Raw genomic sequence first — 16903 nt, 5'->3', positions numbered from 1 at the left:
CTTTTCTTTTATGTAGACTGAGAGCATATGCACCAAGACAAATTCCTTGTGTGTCCAATCACACTTGGCCAATAAAAATTCTATTCTATTCTATTCTATTCTATTCTATTCTATTCTATTCTATTCTATTCTATTCTATTCTATTCTATTCTATTCTATTCTATCCCGTAGCTTGGAGGGCCACATTCCACCCCTCTTCCTCCAGGGGCTTGGCTGGCACTTCCTCGCTGGGAACCGGGCACCCTATCTGACGTCAGCAACCCATGGGAATTCTATCGCAGGCAACCAGGGGAGGGTGGAGGGCAAGGAGAATGTATTTTTAGAGACCTCCTCTCCCACCACAGCCGCAACTGTCTCTAGTTTCACACCAAAGAGAGGAAGGAAAAAGAAGGGCTGCGCACCACTCTCTCTGCCCCAAATCTCTCGGACAGCCCCAACTTTTGTAGCCAGCTCCCCACAGCTCTCTGTTGCCTGGGTGTGAAAGGAGGGCAGAGGGTAGATGGGGGGGGCAGCCGAGGCTGATTTGGGGCTCAAGGCTGGCCATTGCAAGCCCCCTGCAAGTGAGAGGCCTTAATACCCCCAGAAAGGCCAAAGGTCATGCCAGGCCAGCCCCTCCCCTCAGAGTTACCCCTTGCCTGGGTATGGCACACTCCAGCCATGCTTTGGAGCTGGGCAATGCCAGAGATGGCACATGAATCGGGAGGAAGATCAGCTCTTCCACACCAGATCAGGGTCACTGTGGCCCCACTGTGGTCTCTTCTGGGGAGGGGCAAGAGGTTCCTGGGAAAGCGGCAAGCTGGACACGGAAGCCATGGTCAATAGTCACCAATCGCCCTGCCCTCCTCCTCATTTGAAGTCCGGATGCCAACAGCCATGTGGCCTCTGGCGATGATGCAATTCTTTCCACTGAGTTAAGATTGTGTGTTTGTTTCAATTGATTGGCTGCCTGTCTCCAGTGGGTTGCTTGCTCATTGCTCTGGGTGTGCACAGAAGGAGGAGGGCCAGTTTAGGAACCCAAAGGTAGAAGGGGTCTGGCCACTAGGGGCAAGTTTTGGTCCCAGGCAGAGGCTTTGGGGAGTGGGCAGGTGCCCGATGGGGGTGTGGGTAGCCCTCCCATTATGGGAGAGGATGCTTGTAAAAGCTACCCACTCTCCTTCCTTCCTTCCTTCCTTTCTTTTCAAGCGGGCAGGTTCTGGGGGCAGGACAGCCTTAGGCCAAAAGCCCCTGTGCCAGTCACCCATGTGAAAATCCTGCCCTTTTGTACACCAGAGGGAGAAGCCTGCAATCTGCGGTCTCCTCTCGGCAACCGCTTTGGCAAAGCTCTAACAAGCCTGGAATTGCACACATAAGGAGGGAGGGCCTGTGGAGGAGGATGGCCTGGCAGGCAGATGTCCTCCATGCTAGCAAAGGGCACCAAGGGCACCAAGCAGGATAGCAACACCTCCCAGGGCTCCTGCGTTTGAGTTTGAGAGAGGCCGCCTTTCTTAAGCCTTTCAGGGGTCTGCAGCAGCTGCCTTGCGCCCTCCCCTCCATGTCTTAGGCCACTACTCTGCTCCTGGCAAGGCATGCGCAGGCTGCCCTAGCCCCCACTTCCCGGGCAACACTTGGCAGGTCCACCTGTTGAAGGGGTCCTGTGGGAGAGGTCAGTGTACAGAGCTCTCCAAGGGGTCCGTGTGGGAGGCCTGACCCTCTGCCAGCAGCAGGCTGGAGCTGAGCAACAGCTGGGCAGTGAAGCATTCCGGCTGGACTGTTTTTCCAAGGGTGATTTTCCCCAAAGCTCAGACTCGGTTCTGGAAGATAGGTACACAAGGGACATTGTAAAGGCACTTTGCCCATGCTCAGAGGCCTGGCCTCAAAGCTTTATAAAGCTTTGGCTGAGCCCAGATGTGGAAAATGGATTCTAGAGCAGAACTGTGTGGCATCTGAAGAGGAGCCTGTGCTGTTGGTGTCATCCCTGCAATGAAATTCCCAGCTTCCAAGGACCGAAATGCTCCGAGCACTCTTGACAGACTCTTTCCCTCTGCCAAATAACAGCAACACCACAACTCGCTTTTCTAGAAATGACAAGCAGACTGAACACCAACAGACCAACACCACGTTGTACTTCCAGCTCATCACTTGAAGCCTGGAGGTAGCCCTCATTGTGCCAGGCAGGAGAAGAAGGAAAGAGGTCAGACGTGACCAGGCCCCCAAGAGATGGTTCAGTAATTAATGCCATCTTCTGGTTTAACCACAGCCCAGGCCCCAGGAGAGCCATCTGCACCAGCAGGGCTCTGTCCCACTTTCAGGAGGCTTTCTGAAAAGAAGGGGCAAGATGCTGCCAAACCCACACTTCGCTCCTTTGGCTGGAGGCTCTCCCACCTCTCCCAAATCCAGTGAGGCCTCCTTTAAAAAACAGAAAATCTGTCACCGGATTCTGTTTGAAAAGGCAACTTCTGGGCCTTTTTGCTGTTGAATCCGCCCTCTGCCTCACACACTCACTTCCCAGGAAGGACAGGTGGAGAGCGGCTGCCTCTGCTCATTATTTACAACTCTTGGGCAGGTTGCTGCTGATAAAGGCGCTATTAAGGGCAAAGCCCTCCTTAGCACAAGAGGCAGAATCAATGGCCATGGATGGAAGGTAATCAAGGAGATCAAGGCACCTAGAACTAAGGAGACATTTCATGACAGTGAGAACAATTAGGGTAAGGGTGTCCAACCTGGCAATGAGACTGGTGGATTACAACTCTCAGAATTCTTCAAGTTCCAAAATTGGAGACCCCTGATATAGGCTCTCCGGTTGAGCAGAATAGAATAGAATTTTTATTGGCCAAGTGTGACTGGGCACACAAGGAATTTGTCTTGGTGCATATGCTCTCAGTGTACACAAAGCAGGGGGTTAGACTAGAAGACCTCCAAGGTCCCTTCCAACTCTGTTATTCAGGAGTTCAAAAGGAGGGCAGCCCCTGGGCAGTTCCCCCATTTGGGGAGCACCTCTGGTTCTTTCCAGAGTGATCTCTGCCTGCAGGGTGTGGGTCCCTCCGTGTCAAGAAGGCAGAGCAGCAGAGGGAAGCCACGTTTTCCCCTCTGTCTCTCTCCACCCTTCAACTCTCTGTGTCCCAGAAAGGTCTCTCTACCTGCTCTGTTTGCTTACCCGGCAGAAGTCTAAAAATATATAAGGTTATCAAGATATCTCTGAGCAGCTGCAGACTCTGAAACAACCTTCTGGGCAAGTCTGGGTCTCTGGGTGCAGGTGAAGGAAGCTGTCCCCCCCAACCTAAACCCATCGCCTGTGCCATCTCCCAGGCCCCAGAGATATGAAGTCCTCAAGGCCACCCGGTTGTGAAGGGGAGAGTTTGCCCTCTTTCGGCCTGTTTTCTCCAGACCCTAGGAAGGGGCTTGCTCATTCTTCCCACAATCAGATGGATCCAGGAATCCTGGCCTTGGTGGGATCACCTCCAGAACTGGGTTTGATGCAGGCAGCCAACCCAGAGCTGCACAGCCTACTTTGGCCATTGGTTGGTTAATCCATGAACCAATCCGGTCTACGGATTGCGATCCGAGACATTAAGGAAATGTCATTATTTTGGATCATGGATACCACCTTCCTCGGAGAGGGAGAGAGGGGCCTGGCTCTGGGCACAGCAGGCTCAATCTGATGCTGCTGAGGACGCACAAAGGGCACCTGCTTGTCCTGGCAGAAACAAACACTGAGGCCCACTGTGCCAGACTCCAACTCCCATCATCCCCTAGATCAAGATGTCTCAGCCTTGATAACTGGAAGAAATATGGACTTCAGCTCCCAGAACTCCAGAGCAGAGCAGAGCAGAGCAGGCTGGGGAATTCTAGGAGTTGAGTCCACACCTCTTCCAGCTCTCAAGGGGGGGAAAAACATCGCCTAAGCCAATGGGTTGGTGGGGAAATCAGAAGAGGCAAAGAGCCTCCCTGGGGGCAAATGGGGTTCAGCCTCCCCACAGCATCTCCCAACCTACAGAACCGGCTTGCCTTTGCAGCCCTGGGCTGGCAAAGCAAGAAGTCTGCCGGGCTCCTCCCATCGACGGGGGGGGGCGCACCTTTGACCGGTCCCCGCCCTTCCGCTTCAATGTCTCCGAGCCGGCATCCACTCCAACCTTCCCCTGAAGCAGCACCAGGAGACCCTCCGCAGGGAGGCTCTCCGGGCTCCAGATTGGGAGGGGGGGTCCCGTCCCGCAGTGACGCCGCTTGGAAGAACTCGCCGGCCCATTTCGGCCGCTCGCGGGTCCGGCGTGGAAACGCAGCGCTCTCTGGTGGCTGCTTGCAGAGCCGTAGGGCTTGGGCATAACGGAACAGGGTGTCAGCTTTCGCCCCGGGATGAAAGCCCACCAGGGAATCCCCGGGCTGAGGGGGCGGCTTCATACTTGCAGGGGGGAAGAGTCAGAGCCCCTGGGCGGAGGGTAAGACGCTCTGCTCCAGACAGCAGGCACCCGGGGGACCAAGGGCCTTACTGGGCCGGGGTGGGTGGGTAGGTGTGTCCGTATCCTCCGCGAACTTCCTCCAGAACCAGCCCGGCTGTTTCGGGGATGTTTCGCCTCGGGCCGATTTCTGAAGCCGGGCAAGTGTTCCTGAGCGAGACAGCTGACCCGTCGTGAGGCCAACGCGATGCGGAGAAGCCGAGAGGATTTGCTCAGAATTTACAGCCGGGAGCGGGGTTGGCAGCGGCTCTGCAGCTTTCAGCGCTTGGCAAAGGAGCCTCCTCGCCTTGCCATCTCCCCATCTGTCCATTCCCACCCCGGAATAAATGCATTTCTTAAAAGTGCTGACTGGGCGGCTCTGGCTCCCTGCTTTATTCGCGCCCCAGAATCATCCAGGGAACCGTCCTTGTTCGGCCCGCGAGAGGCAGAAGCGAAGGGAAGGCAGCGGGGGAGGTCGGGGGTCTTTATGCTAGGAGAGCCCCGTGGCGAGGCGCCCGTCCGGCCCGGTTCTCGAAGGATGAAGGCCTTGCTCGGCAGGAGGCCGCACCAGGCCCGCCTTTCCCGGGCTGAGGTTGAACCGGGATGGGGGACCACCAGGGAAGCCCCGGCTTTAACCAAGAGATCTCCTTCTCCTTGTGGTTGGGCGGGCCTCTGTTGGCTCCTGGCACTTTGGTTTGTGCCTCCCCAGAGACAAGTCTGGCGACCCGCGGTCCCTTAGAAAGACCCCATGCTAGAAGGGCTCTCCGAAGGGACCCGGCTGGGCAGGGACCGACTCGCTGCTCGTCCTTGGCCGAGAGGATGCGCTGGCTTGGCCGGTGTCCGGTGATGACGGAGGTCTGCACAGGGCCCAGCTCCCCCTTTGCCTTTTCCCCTCCACCACCTCTACTGCCGGCCAGTCTCCAGACTAGCGTTGCCGGGTCCCTTCCCCTCCCCCCCCCCGAGAAAGAGAGCAACTGGACTGGCTTTGGGCCAGTGGAGCCTTTTACGAGCTAAGCAGGGAAGCGAAGCGCATTCCAAGCGCCCTTATACAATATTAAAGGAACTGGAAGAAGCTCCTCCCCCCTCCCTTTCCTGCCTCTCCTGACCACGAGCAGCCTGGCAGCACCTGCCTGCCGCCCCCCACCCGCTCTGCTGCAAAGCCCCTCCTCCCCCCCCCGCAACCAGCAGCGTCGCTTTAGCTTAACCTTGAAAGCAAAGAGCGAAGGCGAGGATCGGGCGGAGACCCTTTATTTTTGGGTGGGTGGGTGAGGGAATCTTCCCCTTGAGTCCCCGAGGCACAACGGGTAGGGAAAGAAACTTGACCAATGCTCAGAGGAGCTCCTGTTTCAGTCCGCGGTCGAAGAGAGTTCCCGGGATTTAATTTCTGCAATTCGACCTTGAAGGGATAGAACCAGCCGAAGACACGGGACTGGGTTCACACAATAACCTGACTGAACCGAGCCATTTCCTGGATCAACATTGACCTGTAAAGCGACCAAAGGCTGCTTCAACTGTCAGGCCGAGCCACCCACAACGAACAGAAGTTGGCAGAAGTTTATTAAATGCAGACCCTCCACCTTTGCCGTTAGACACGTGATTCCTTCCCGCTCACAGGAGCGGAGTAGAGGCCCGGCCTCTGCTATTCTTGGCTTGCTTGCTCCCATATCTTGAGGACGCCCTGCAAACTGGTTTCCTGGGCGCAGAGATCCAATTTTGGGCGGAGGCTGCGAAGGTTACAGAGCGGCATTGGGGGTGGGGACGTAGGGCAGGCCGAGGTCGCCTGGTGCGCCCGGCTTCTCCATCTCTTCCAACCTCGCCCTGACACTCCAGCCAAGGCCCGCCGGGGGAGGGGGAGGGCTCATGAGGCGGCTCCCAGCCTGCCAGGTGATGGCTTCCCCCCACCTCGGCTAGAGAGCCGGAGGGTCTGTTTGGCACCGCTTTCCCGACGGCGCCGAGGCAGGGAGAGGGCAAGGCTCAATGCTGCGGTCTCTGCAGTAGCCTCAAGGCCAGGCGGGGAGGGGACACCTTTCCTGCGAAAGACCCAAGGGGCTGACCCGATGCGGGAGGGTCTTTAAAAGAGGCGCGTCTCTTTACGGAGCCCCCTCCCAAGACGTCGGGCGCAGGTGAGAGGGAGGCGGCGCAGGTAAGGGATCGTGCTTTAGGAGAAAGGCGGGGGACCCTTACAGAAATTGGGGCGAGCTGCTTTTAGGTTTCAAGAGAGCCCTCCCACCCCCCGCGCAGGAGGAGGGGCGGGCGCCTCTGGGCACGTGCAGAGCGCCTTCCAGTCGCGGCCCAGGTAAGCCGCGGGTCCGCTGGGCGGAGCAGGAGCGCCCCTCCTTCCCAGCGAGGCACTGAGCGGAGGCTGCTGGGGCGCGACTGGCGGATTGGGGCGCACGGCGCCGATTCCCTCCTCCTGGACAGGCCGGCAGGTAAGGCAGCGGCGGGCCAGGATTTGTCCGGGAGAATCCTGCCGCGTCTTCCTCGCTGCCGGAGCTGCGGCTCGCAGAGTTCCCGGTTCCGAAGCCGCCAGCGCTGGAGGAGCTCTCCGCTTCCCCTAGGCGAAGGGGATGTCCGGGGGAGCTTGGAGAGGGGAGAGAGGACGGATCCGCAAGACTGTTCAAGGGGCCCCTTAGGGAGCGACCCAGTCCCAGACCTCAGTCCCGTCTCTTGGCAGAGCTGGGGCTCCGACGCAGCGGGATCGGGCCGGCCTGTTTTCCCTCCGAGTCGCTTTTGAGTGCGGAGAGGCGCGAGGAGAGCCAGACTGAGCTCCAGTCGGCACTGAACCCGTTTGCTTACCGGGGTCTCCCACGCGGAAGCGTGGCGGGTCCCGCCGAGGAGAAGCCAGCCGCAGTGAAGAGCTAGGAGGCGCTTGCGTGTGATGGACTTACAAGTGGGGAGGGGAGTAAGGAGCTTTACACAGAATATCTAGTTTTGTGTAAAATATTTACTCTGCCACAGAAGAGGATTGCAATGAAAGTTATCTTTTCACTGGCTCAGAAGATGCTTCCAGACTTGTGAATGGGAATGCACGGATTGTGGCAGCAGAAAAGAATATTTGTAGTTCCATCTTGAACTTGGGGTGTGTGTGCTCTGGGGGCTCTCTGAGCTTGGCTGTTTCCTTGAACAAGTTTCATTATCACATTAACACTGAAGATGTTCCCTAGTTGGGTCATGAAATGTCTACAAGAAAACAGCCAAGCTCAGAGAGCCCCAAAAGTTAAAGGAGTTTTTACACCAGACCTTGTTCTCAGGGAGAGGCTATGGGAGGAGGGGGACTCCTGCCTCAGCCCTGGGCCAGTGCTGGGCTGTTTCCAGAGGGGGAGAGGCCCTCTGGAAAGCATCCACAAACCAACATCCTTGCCCTGATGGTTGCAGACATGGGAAGAGTGCCTCAGTTTGATGTAACAGATGTGCAGCTCGACAGATGTGGCACGAGAGAAATGCCCTTCTCTTGGACCACGAGTATTCTCAGGGAGTACTGTGTGAAGCTCTGGTTGCCACACTTCCAAAATATGTACATATTTTTATTTTTATTATGCGGTGCTATTAGCTCTGTAAACTGCTTAGAGAGGGCTGGGAAGCAGGATATAAGTCTAAGTGCTACTAGAACCTGGCCTTTTGGTGGGAGAGTGAAGTAAGAGCAAAGAGTGCCTTATACACTGTAAGCCGCCCTGAGTCTTCGGAGAAGGGCGGGGTATAAATGTAAACAAAAAAAAAAAAAAGCAGGGGCTTCTTTAAGCAGCAGACTTGCCCAGGAAATACTGGCAGTGTTTCTGCACAGGTTGGATTAAGAATATGGGCACCCAACGGAGAAACTCTGAAAGGGGTCAGATCCATTGAGAATAAGAAAGCAGCCACCAGGGCCAGATGGTGCACCAGCCACATCCACTTTCGGCAGTGCTGAGGGCTCTTCCCTGGGGGTCTCTGAAGTGGCCGGGCAGCCAGTCTGGGCCCAGGACAGCCTCAGAAAGGCCTGCTGGCACTCTTCCCATGGCGAGGGCAGGGGAGCCTTGATCCCAGAGGCGAAGTCAGGTGGGTGAGGATTCTACCTTGGGAGGCGTGTGTGGCTGCAGACAGGCTCGGCCGAGAAGCATGTTGCTGCCTGCTTTCTGGTGGTGGCATCCAGCTGGAGAGACTGGTTTGGGATTCAGCTGTGGATCCAGCTGGATGCCTTCCCAAAGGGCTTGGGCCAGATGGGGTGGACTCCCAGCCCCACCTGGCTGCAATTGAAGGGCTCCTGCATTCCCAACATGGAGTGCGCCGTTTTATCTGGGGCCAGAAATTTCACTTTTTTCCTCATCAACTTGTCTAGCTGATGTTCCTTCTGATTAATAGATCCTGGGTGAAAAAAGGTCAGGGTTTGAAGACCCGAAATGCCACTGAGAGTGTGCAAAGGGCTTGGCTAATCTTCTTGTCTAGGATTAAAGCAAAGAACTCCAACCTTGACAAGTTTAAGACTTGTGGACTTCAACTCCCAAAATTTCCTATCCAGCACTGGCTGGGGAATTCTGGGAGTTGAAGTCCACAAGTCTTAAAAGTCGCCAAGGTTGGAGACCCCTGGATTGGAGGACATGCTGCCATCCTTGAGATGAAACGGCCAGAAGGGCTCCTCCTTTGCCTTTTAGAAGACACCCCAGGAGACGCCAGGAGCTCTGAGCCCTCCTTCCTTGGGGCCAACGTGGCCCGCCATGTCCATCATGGTGGGCCTGGATGACAGCCAATCAGAGAGGATGACGGGCGATGACATCATCCTCCAGACGCGCCAGGTGATGCAGGGCCTGGAAGCCCTGCGCAGCGAGAACTGGAGCATCCACCACCAGCTGCAGGAGGCTCTGCTGAAGGAGAGAGAGGAGTCCCTGGCAGCTGCTGATGCCCAGGCCCTGGAGTTCCTGGAGGAGAAGCAGGACCTCATCTGCCGGAGCCTGGAAGGCATAGAGCTGGGCATTGCTGAAGGCCAGGTACACCGGGAGCCCAGAGGGGGGTAGCCAGGAGCTGCTTGGCTGGCAATGACATCATGGAGCATAAAGAAGCTCAAGGAATCCTTGGGAATTCCCGGGGCGCTTTGCACAAGCCTGGGAGGTGATGCTAGCAGGGGCCACCCTGACAGCCAGCTCAAACCAGAAAGGTCAAGGGTGTCCATTTGTCCTGACTGTCCCTGGGTTGCCTTCAAGTTATTGGTTTGGTTTTAAATATTTTATTTGTTAAGGGGTGGGGGTGGGGAGGGGGATGGGACTTTGGAGGTCTTCTACTCACAACCCCTACTGAAGTGGGAGAACCTCCACCATTTCAGACAGGTGGCTGTCCAGTCCCTTCTTAAAAACCTTCAGTGATGAAACACCCACAACTTCTGGAGGGAAACCATTGACCTCACTGTCAGGAAATTCCTCCTTAGTTCCAGGTTGCTTCTCTCCTTGATTAGTTTCCATCTGTTGCTTCTTGTCCTGCCTTCAGGTGCTTTGGAGAATAGGTAGGTCCAATTCCAAAATATTGGAATTGAATATAACGCAAACACGAGCAATAGAACATGCAAAATTTATCAAAAAACAATATATAAAAAATAGTTTCTCAAAATATAAAAATAATGTTATCTTATTCTACTGCACCCAAAGGACTTGGAAGTCAATGCCCTTTTTTTCCCTTCCCCTTTCCTCCCCTGTTTTCCCATTTTCTTCCTTTTTTCTTCGTATTTCTGTAAGTCATTTGTTGTGGCTCTGCACAGCCCCCTCTGGGTCTCCTCAGGACAAAGGCTGCGATTGCTGGAGCTGCCCCTTCCTCTCCGCAGATGCTGATCGCCCTCTCCTCGCACATCGGGGCGCTCGAGGCCGAGAAGCAGAAGCTGCGGGCCCAGGTGAGGCGCCTGGGCCAGGAGAACCTCTGGCTGCGGGAGGAGCTGGCCGGCACCCAGCTGCGGCTGCAGCACAGTGCGGAGGCCGTGGCTCAGCTGGAGGAAGAGAACAAGCACCTGCGCTTCCTGAACCAGCTCAAGCACTACGAGCCCCGGGAGGAGCAGGTGCGCCCAGGTGGGGGAGGGGCTTTTCTCAGGTTGGAGGATGGGGAAACTGTTCGGAGTGACACCCATTTGTGGATCAGGCTGCTTACAGCTGACAGAATTCAAGTCCACAAAGAAATTTTGAAGGTTCCTATGAATCATTGACCTGAGTTCAATCTTCAGTCCGAATTATTTGGATGCTCAGAGATGGTACTCTGGCTCAGGAGGATTGGAAGTGTAGGAGGAGGCAGGGAGGGGAACATGGATCTTGCATAGCGGAGAGCTTTCTAAAGGAAAACAGGGCGAGGGCTCCTCCCTGCCTCTCCCTGACTTTCCCAGGTTCTCTTTGCAGGTGGAGACGGAGGAAGGCTTTCTCAGCACGGATGACGGCCAAAGGCCAGGTGTGTTTCCTTGGCTTTCTCAGTCAGCTCCCAAGCAGAGCTCGGCCTGACGAACTGCTGCCTATCTGCCTCAATGAGGCTGAAGCTGAGGCCCAGCCGCCGGTTGCAAAGAGCCCCTGCCATCTCCATGGGCAGCACTTTAACCTGCACAAAAGCAGGAGAAGCCCCCGGCCAGGGATGAGGGTGGGCGGGTTCAGAAGCACCCTTTGCTTCTACCCAGGCTGGCCACCCAGGCTCTCTTTTCACCGTCTGGCCGGTGTTGTGTCCTGCAGAGGGGCAGAGTCCGGGTGCAGCTGCCTTGGCAGCCCAGCAGGGCGGGTATGAGATCCCAGCACGCCTGCGGACACTGCACAACCTAGTGATCCAGTACGCGTCTCAAGGGCGCTACGAGGTGGCCGTGCCGCTTTGCAAGCAGGCCCTGGAGGACCTGGAGAAGAGCTCTGGGCACAACCACCCGGATGTTGCCACGATGCTCAATATCCTGGCCCTGGTCTACCGGTAAGATGCTAGGGTTGCCTGTCCCCCCTCCACCAGGCCCTGCTTCTGGGGAACATGTGGGAAGACCGGGGATCCTTTTGTTCTGGCTGTTGCATTTCTCTGCTCCCACCACACCCCTGGAGTCGTCTGAGCAGCTGCATCCTGGGGTTGCCCTGGCATCGCCTGCAGGCTGCCCCCTGCAGCCCCCAATCTCCCTGCTTCTCATCTTGCAGGGACCAGAACAAGTACAAGGAGGCCACGGAGCTGCTCAATGACGCCCTGGACATTCGTGAGCAGGCGCTGGGCATGGAACACCCTTCTGTGAGTGCCCAGGCTGTGTGTGTGTGTGGGGGGGGGAAGGCTGGTGCTGGCAGAGGCTCCAAGAAGGAGGGAGGGAGCACCCGGCTTGGTTCCATGCAAAATGCCAGCATTTTATCTTGCTTCTGAGGGTCTCCAATCTCATTAAGCAGCCTTTGTTCCTGTCAGGTGGCTGCCACCCTGAACAACTTGTCTGTGCTGTACGGCAAGCGAGGAAAGTACCAAGATGCCGAGCCTCTGTGCAAGAGAGCCCTGGAGATCCGAGAGAAGGTAGACACAAACACACAGGCTTGACAATTCCGAGTCTGAAAGGTTGTGTCCTTGGCCTCTTGAAATGGACTATTTATTTATTTACTTATTCATTTATTTATTTATAAAGAAAGAAAATGTATTGGCTGCCCATCTTAGAGTAACTCTGGACAGTTTAAAAAACATAAATAAGTTAATACAAACCAAAGGCCACAGTCCAGATGAGGAGGGACAGTGCTGCAGCTCGCCCCCAGCCGAGCAGGGAGGGCACCGAAGCCCCACTTCCTGCTATGGGAAAGTTTGGGTAATCCCCTTTTAGATCCTTGGGGAGAGCCAGTGGATCTCTTTCCAGCTTTTCCTGCCCTGGGGCCTCCAGGCAGTGTTGGAAAGGTTTAGATCTGGAGCGGGAGAAGAACCAGCAATTGAACTCTTCTCTCCCCCCCCCCCACTCCCAAAGTAGCCTTGGCGCAGGCAGGAGCAGTGAGGGGGAGAAGTCCTGAAGTGGGGAGAGGCTCTGAGCTGGTCCTGACAGCCAAAGGCCTGCCTGAATATGGAGAAGGTGGCTATAAACCAGGGGGCTCCACCCTCGGCCACTTGACGACTTGCTATGCTCAGGAATTTTGGGAGTTGAAGTCTACAAGTCATCAAGCGGCCGAGGGTGGAGACCCCTTGCTATAAACCAGTTGGCGCTTTCTGGGGCCAGGGGAGACGCCCGGCTTTCAGACCTGCAATCGGAGATGGGCAAGGAGCAGGCATGGCCCCACCGAGTACTGCCCAGCTGCACAAGCAGCCCATCAGCTGAGCACCGCTGCTCTTTTCCCCACAGGTGCTGGGCGCCAACCATCCAGATGTGGCCAAGCAGCTCAATAACCTGGCCCTCTTGTGCCAAAACCAGGGCAAGTTCGAAGAGGTGGAGCAGTATTACCAGCGGGCCCTTTGCATCTACCAGACCCAGCTGGGCCCCAATGACGGCAACGTGGCCAAGACCAAGAATAACCTGGTAACCTTGGGGAGGGGGAGGGGAAGGGGAGCTTGGAGCTTCTCCCTGGGACTTTGAGGGTTACTGCTGGCTCTGAAGTTTAGCCGGGGTAAATTTCTTTGGCTAAAACATGTTTAAGGCAGGGAAACATATGCCAATGACAAGGCTTTCATTGAACAATAAGCTTTAAAACTAAGCCAGGATCTGTTTCAACCAGGGGTGAAATGTAAAATTTGTTACTACTGGTTCTGTGGGCGTGGCTTGGGGATATAATGTGACTGGGTGGGTGTGGCCAACTCTTTTTAACTTTTAAAAGCATTTTTTCTACTACTACTTTGACCGAAGAGGTTGTAAAAAAATGCATTTAAAAGCCTTTGATAATCAGGCATCTCAGCTGGGATCGCCAGAGGAGCCTTTTAAAAGCATTTTTTCAGCCGAAGAAAAAATGCTTTTAAAAGTTAAAAAAAATAACCTCAGATGATCGCACAGCTCAGCTGGGCATGGTGGGGGCAGGGCATTTTGCTACTGGTTCTCCGAACCATCCGCCGCCATTGCTACCTGATCAGGTGATTTCACCCCTGGTTTCAACCGTGGTGTCGCAGTGGCTAGTTCTCTCCGACCCCCTCCCCCTTTCCTCCCCACCCCCCAGTCAGAATTACGAGGCCAAAGCAGTGGCTTTTTTCCTGGGGTGGATTCCTAGTTTGCCCTTTGGGTGGCTGTGTTTGCTGGTTGGTGGGAGGGATTGTGCCCACCTGGGGGTCCATTTGAATTCTATTTAAATGCTATTTGAAGAGCGGAGGGGCTCACCCCCCCCTCGTGCTTTGCTTCCTCTCTCCGGCCAGGCCTCGTGTTTCGTGAAACAGGGGAAGTTCCAGCAGGCTGAGCAGTTGTACAAAGAGATCCTGTCCCTGCAGGACCAGGAGCTGAGCGCCCCCAGGGGTGGTAAGAGCCCAGTGCTGGGCAGCCTTTTCCCTAGGGTGGGGGGGGGGGGAAGGCAGGGTCCTCAGCATCTGGATTCACCTCTTGAAACCCCCTCCCCTCCCCTCCTCTCCCTCCATCCTCTTCAGATTATAGCTGGACAGGAACTGGCAACACCTGGGAAGGGCAGGTGAGTCATTGCAGCACTTCCCCCACAAGCGGCTTTGGAGATTGACCATCTGGGGAGGGATGGCAAGCAGGGAGGGGCATGGAGGAGCAAATCTTTTAAGCCGCTTCACCCTGGCACCATTGCCTCCTCCAAGCCTTGTCAGCTGAGCCTACAGAGAGGGAGGTAAAGAGGGCAGCAGGCAGACCGTGGCTATCTCCATTGCCATGAATAGAGTAGAATAGAATAGAATAGAATAGAATAGAATAGAATAGAATAGAATAGAATAGAATAGAATGAAATGAAATAATTTTTTATTGGCCAAGTGTGATTGGACACACAGGGAATTTGTCTTGGTGCATATGCTCTCAGTGTACATAAAAGAAAAGATACGTTCATCAAGGTACAACATTTACAACACAATTGATGGTCAATATATCAATATAAATCATAAGGATTGCCAGCAACAAAGTTACAGTCATACAGTCATAAATGGAAAGAGATGGGTGATGGGAACCATGAGAAGATTAATAGTAGTGCAGATTCAGTAAATAGTCTGACAGTGTTGATGGAATTATTTGTTTAGCAGAGTGATGTCCTTCGGGAAAAAACTGTTCTTGTGTCTAGTTGTTCTGGTGTGCAGTGCTCTGTAGCGTTGTTTTGAGGGTAGGAGTTGAAACAGTTTATGTCCAGGATGTGAGGGGTCTGTAAATATTTTCACAGCCCTCTTTTTGACTCGTGCAGTATACAGGTCCTCAATGGAAGGCAGGTTGGTAGCCATTGTTTTTTCTGCAGTTCTAATTATCCTCTGAAGTCTGTCTCTATCTTATTGGGTTGCAGAACCAAACCAGACAGTTATAGAGGTGCAGATGACAGACTCAATCATTCCTCTGTAGAACTGGATCAACAGCTTCTTGGGCAATTTGAGCTTTCTGAGTTGGCGCAGAAAGAACATTTTTTGTTCTGCTTTTTTGATGACGTTTTTGATCTTAGGTGTCCATTTTAGATATTGCGATATGGTAGAACCTAGAAATTTGAAGGTCTCTACTGTTGATACTGTGTTGTCTAGTATTGTGAGAGGTGGAAGTATGGAGGGGTTTCTCCTAAAGCCCACCACCATTTCTACAGTTTTGACTGTGTTCAGTTCCAGATTGTTCTGGTCGCACCAAGAGGTTAGTTGTTCAACCTCCCGTCTATATGCGGATTTATCATTGTCTTGAATGAGACCGATCACTGTTGTGTCATCTGCGAACTTCAGTAGTTTAACAGATGGATCGTTAGAGAGATAGTCATTGGTATACAGAGAGAAGTGGGGAGAGCACACAGCCTTGGGGGGGGGGGCTGTGCTAATTGTACAGGTATCTGATTTGATTCTGCTTAACTTCACCTGCTGCTTCCTGTTTGTTAGGAATTGGACCACAGGTGGTTGGGGGGGGGATGGAGAAGCTCCCCAAGTTTTGAATGCACCCCCTTTCTCTTCAGGAGGGGATGAGACGCAGTAGCTCCTTCTCTCGCTTCCGGGAGTCCCTCAAACGCAGCAGTGAGAAGCTGGTCTCCAAACTCCGGGGCCAAGCAGTGGGGCAGCCCAAGGACACTGCAGCCCCCAGGTGAGTCGGGGCTCCCCAGAAGCCTCCATGGCAAGTCTGGCCTTAGGGAGGCTCAACCATGCCGGCCAGGAAGAGCTTAACCGGGCCTCTGTTCCTCAGGATGACGCGAGCCACTTCCCTCAACATGCTGTATTTGAACGAGGCTGCAGCGGTCACAGCCCCAAAGGTGAGTTGGGGGCCCAGAAGGACCACCACACTTGGCAGCAGAGCCCAGGCTGAACACCGGGGCAATGGACAAAGGCCCCAGCCAGCCCCATGGATGGTCCTGGCCAGCTAACAGATGGCTTGGTCTGGCCAGAGCAAAGAGGCCTGCGGAGGCCCCGGCTGAGCCCCAAACAATGCGGGGGAGGGAAAGGGGGACCTTCCCTTCCAAAGGAGGGGCTGGGTTCACACAACCGGAGCCATCGGGCACCTTTAATTAGGGCTGTGTCCTGTTTCCCACTCAGTTGAGAAACAGTCCAGTCCAGTGGCTCTGGGTGCCAGGCCAGAAGCAGACGGACTAGTCCCCATTTTAGGCATGAAGCCAGCTGAATGACCTTGGGCCAGTCACTTCCTTAGCCCTTGGGAGGAGGCAATGGCCAACCGCTTGTGGACAACCTTGCCAAGGAGGCTGCAGGGACTCATGCAGTCAAAAAACAGCCAAAGCCTTAGCTGAAGCCAGGAGGCTCAGGGGAGCATTTGCCAAAGCAGCTCGCTGGGTAATCCGGTTCAGCCTGTTGTTCAAACCCAGCAAACCCCAAGAGGAAAAGCAAGAATTGGTGCAGAGAACATTTGTGGCAGTAAATCATCCATTTCTCCAAGCACAGCCTGAAGAGGGACACGGCTGAGGCGGAGGCCTGAAATGGACCCCTCCTTTTTCTCTTCTGCAGCCCACTCGGAACCTGAGCACCAGCATCCAGGACCTCACGCACCGCACCGCCCACTAGGCCCACCGGCCTTCAATCTCCCTGGGCCGCCTGTTGGTTGGAGCACTTCACCTGGCACTCCCTGGACTGACCGCTGCATGCATTGAAAGTCCTCCTGGGGGGAGGGGTGTGGCAGGCGCCCCTCCCAATTCACAAAGGACTCTTTCTCAGGAATGGAGCAGCTGCTGCCATCCCAAAGCGTCACAATGGTAGGGGGGGAGGAAGCTTCTCCCCCTCTGGCTATTGCCTTAAACTCCTTGGGGCAGGAGCAGCAGCCTGCCCCCCCCATCCCAATCCCTCTGTGGCTCTTGTGAAGCCAATCCTTCATTTATTTATGCACCTTATTTTTCCTTAAATAAAGTCTGCTGGGAATGAAGGAGGACTCTTTATTTTGGGGCGGGGGAGGGGTCTCTACAAGTTTTATAGCCCACCCAGCAAAGTGGCTTTGGATGAAAAAGATTACATGCCTCCCCCAGGTTTTTTCT

At 54.8% G+C, this 16903-nt stretch overlaps 1 protein-coding gene across 4 annotated transcripts; it reads left to right on the top strand.

The window, feature by feature from the left end:
• Nucleotides 1–6195: 6195 nt before the first annotated feature.
• KLC3 (kinesin light chain 3) lies at nucleotides 6196–16794 on the top strand. 4 transcript variants are annotated; one of them, XM_058196071.1, is made up of 13 exons: nucleotides 6196–6532; nucleotides 9035–9367; nucleotides 10192–10419; nucleotides 10751–10799; nucleotides 11072–11297; nucleotides 11510–11597; nucleotides 11763–11864; nucleotides 12670–12843; nucleotides 13665–13764; nucleotides 13890–13930; nucleotides 15389–15513; nucleotides 15613–15679; nucleotides 16383–16794. In XM_058196071.1, exons 2-13 carry the CDS (start codon nucleotides 9098–9100, stop codon nucleotides 16437–16439), a joined length of 1527 nt encoding a protein of 508 aa, XP_058052054.1. In that variant the 5' UTR covers nucleotides 6196–6532; nucleotides 9035–9097; the 3' UTR covers nucleotides 16440–16794. The 4 variants fall into 4 exon arrangements, with proteins under 4 accessions (XP_058052054.1, XP_058052053.1, XP_058052051.1 ...); XM_058196070.1 differs by having other exon boundaries at nucleotides 6196–6552; XM_058196068.1 differs by lacking the exon at nucleotides 6196–6532 and adding an exon at nucleotides 6597–6838.
• The last annotated feature ends 109 nt before the right edge of the window (nucleotides 16795–16903 follow it).

This window comes from Ahaetulla prasina, chromosome 10, assembly GCF_028640845.1.
Source record: "Ahaetulla prasina isolate Xishuangbanna chromosome 10, ASM2864084v1, whole genome shotgun sequence".
NCBI lineage: Eukaryota > Metazoa > Chordata > Lepidosauria > Squamata > Colubridae > Ahaetulla > Ahaetulla prasina.
Note: the sequence above shows the minus strand (reverse complement) of the source record. Positions and strands in the feature narration are given on the sequence as shown.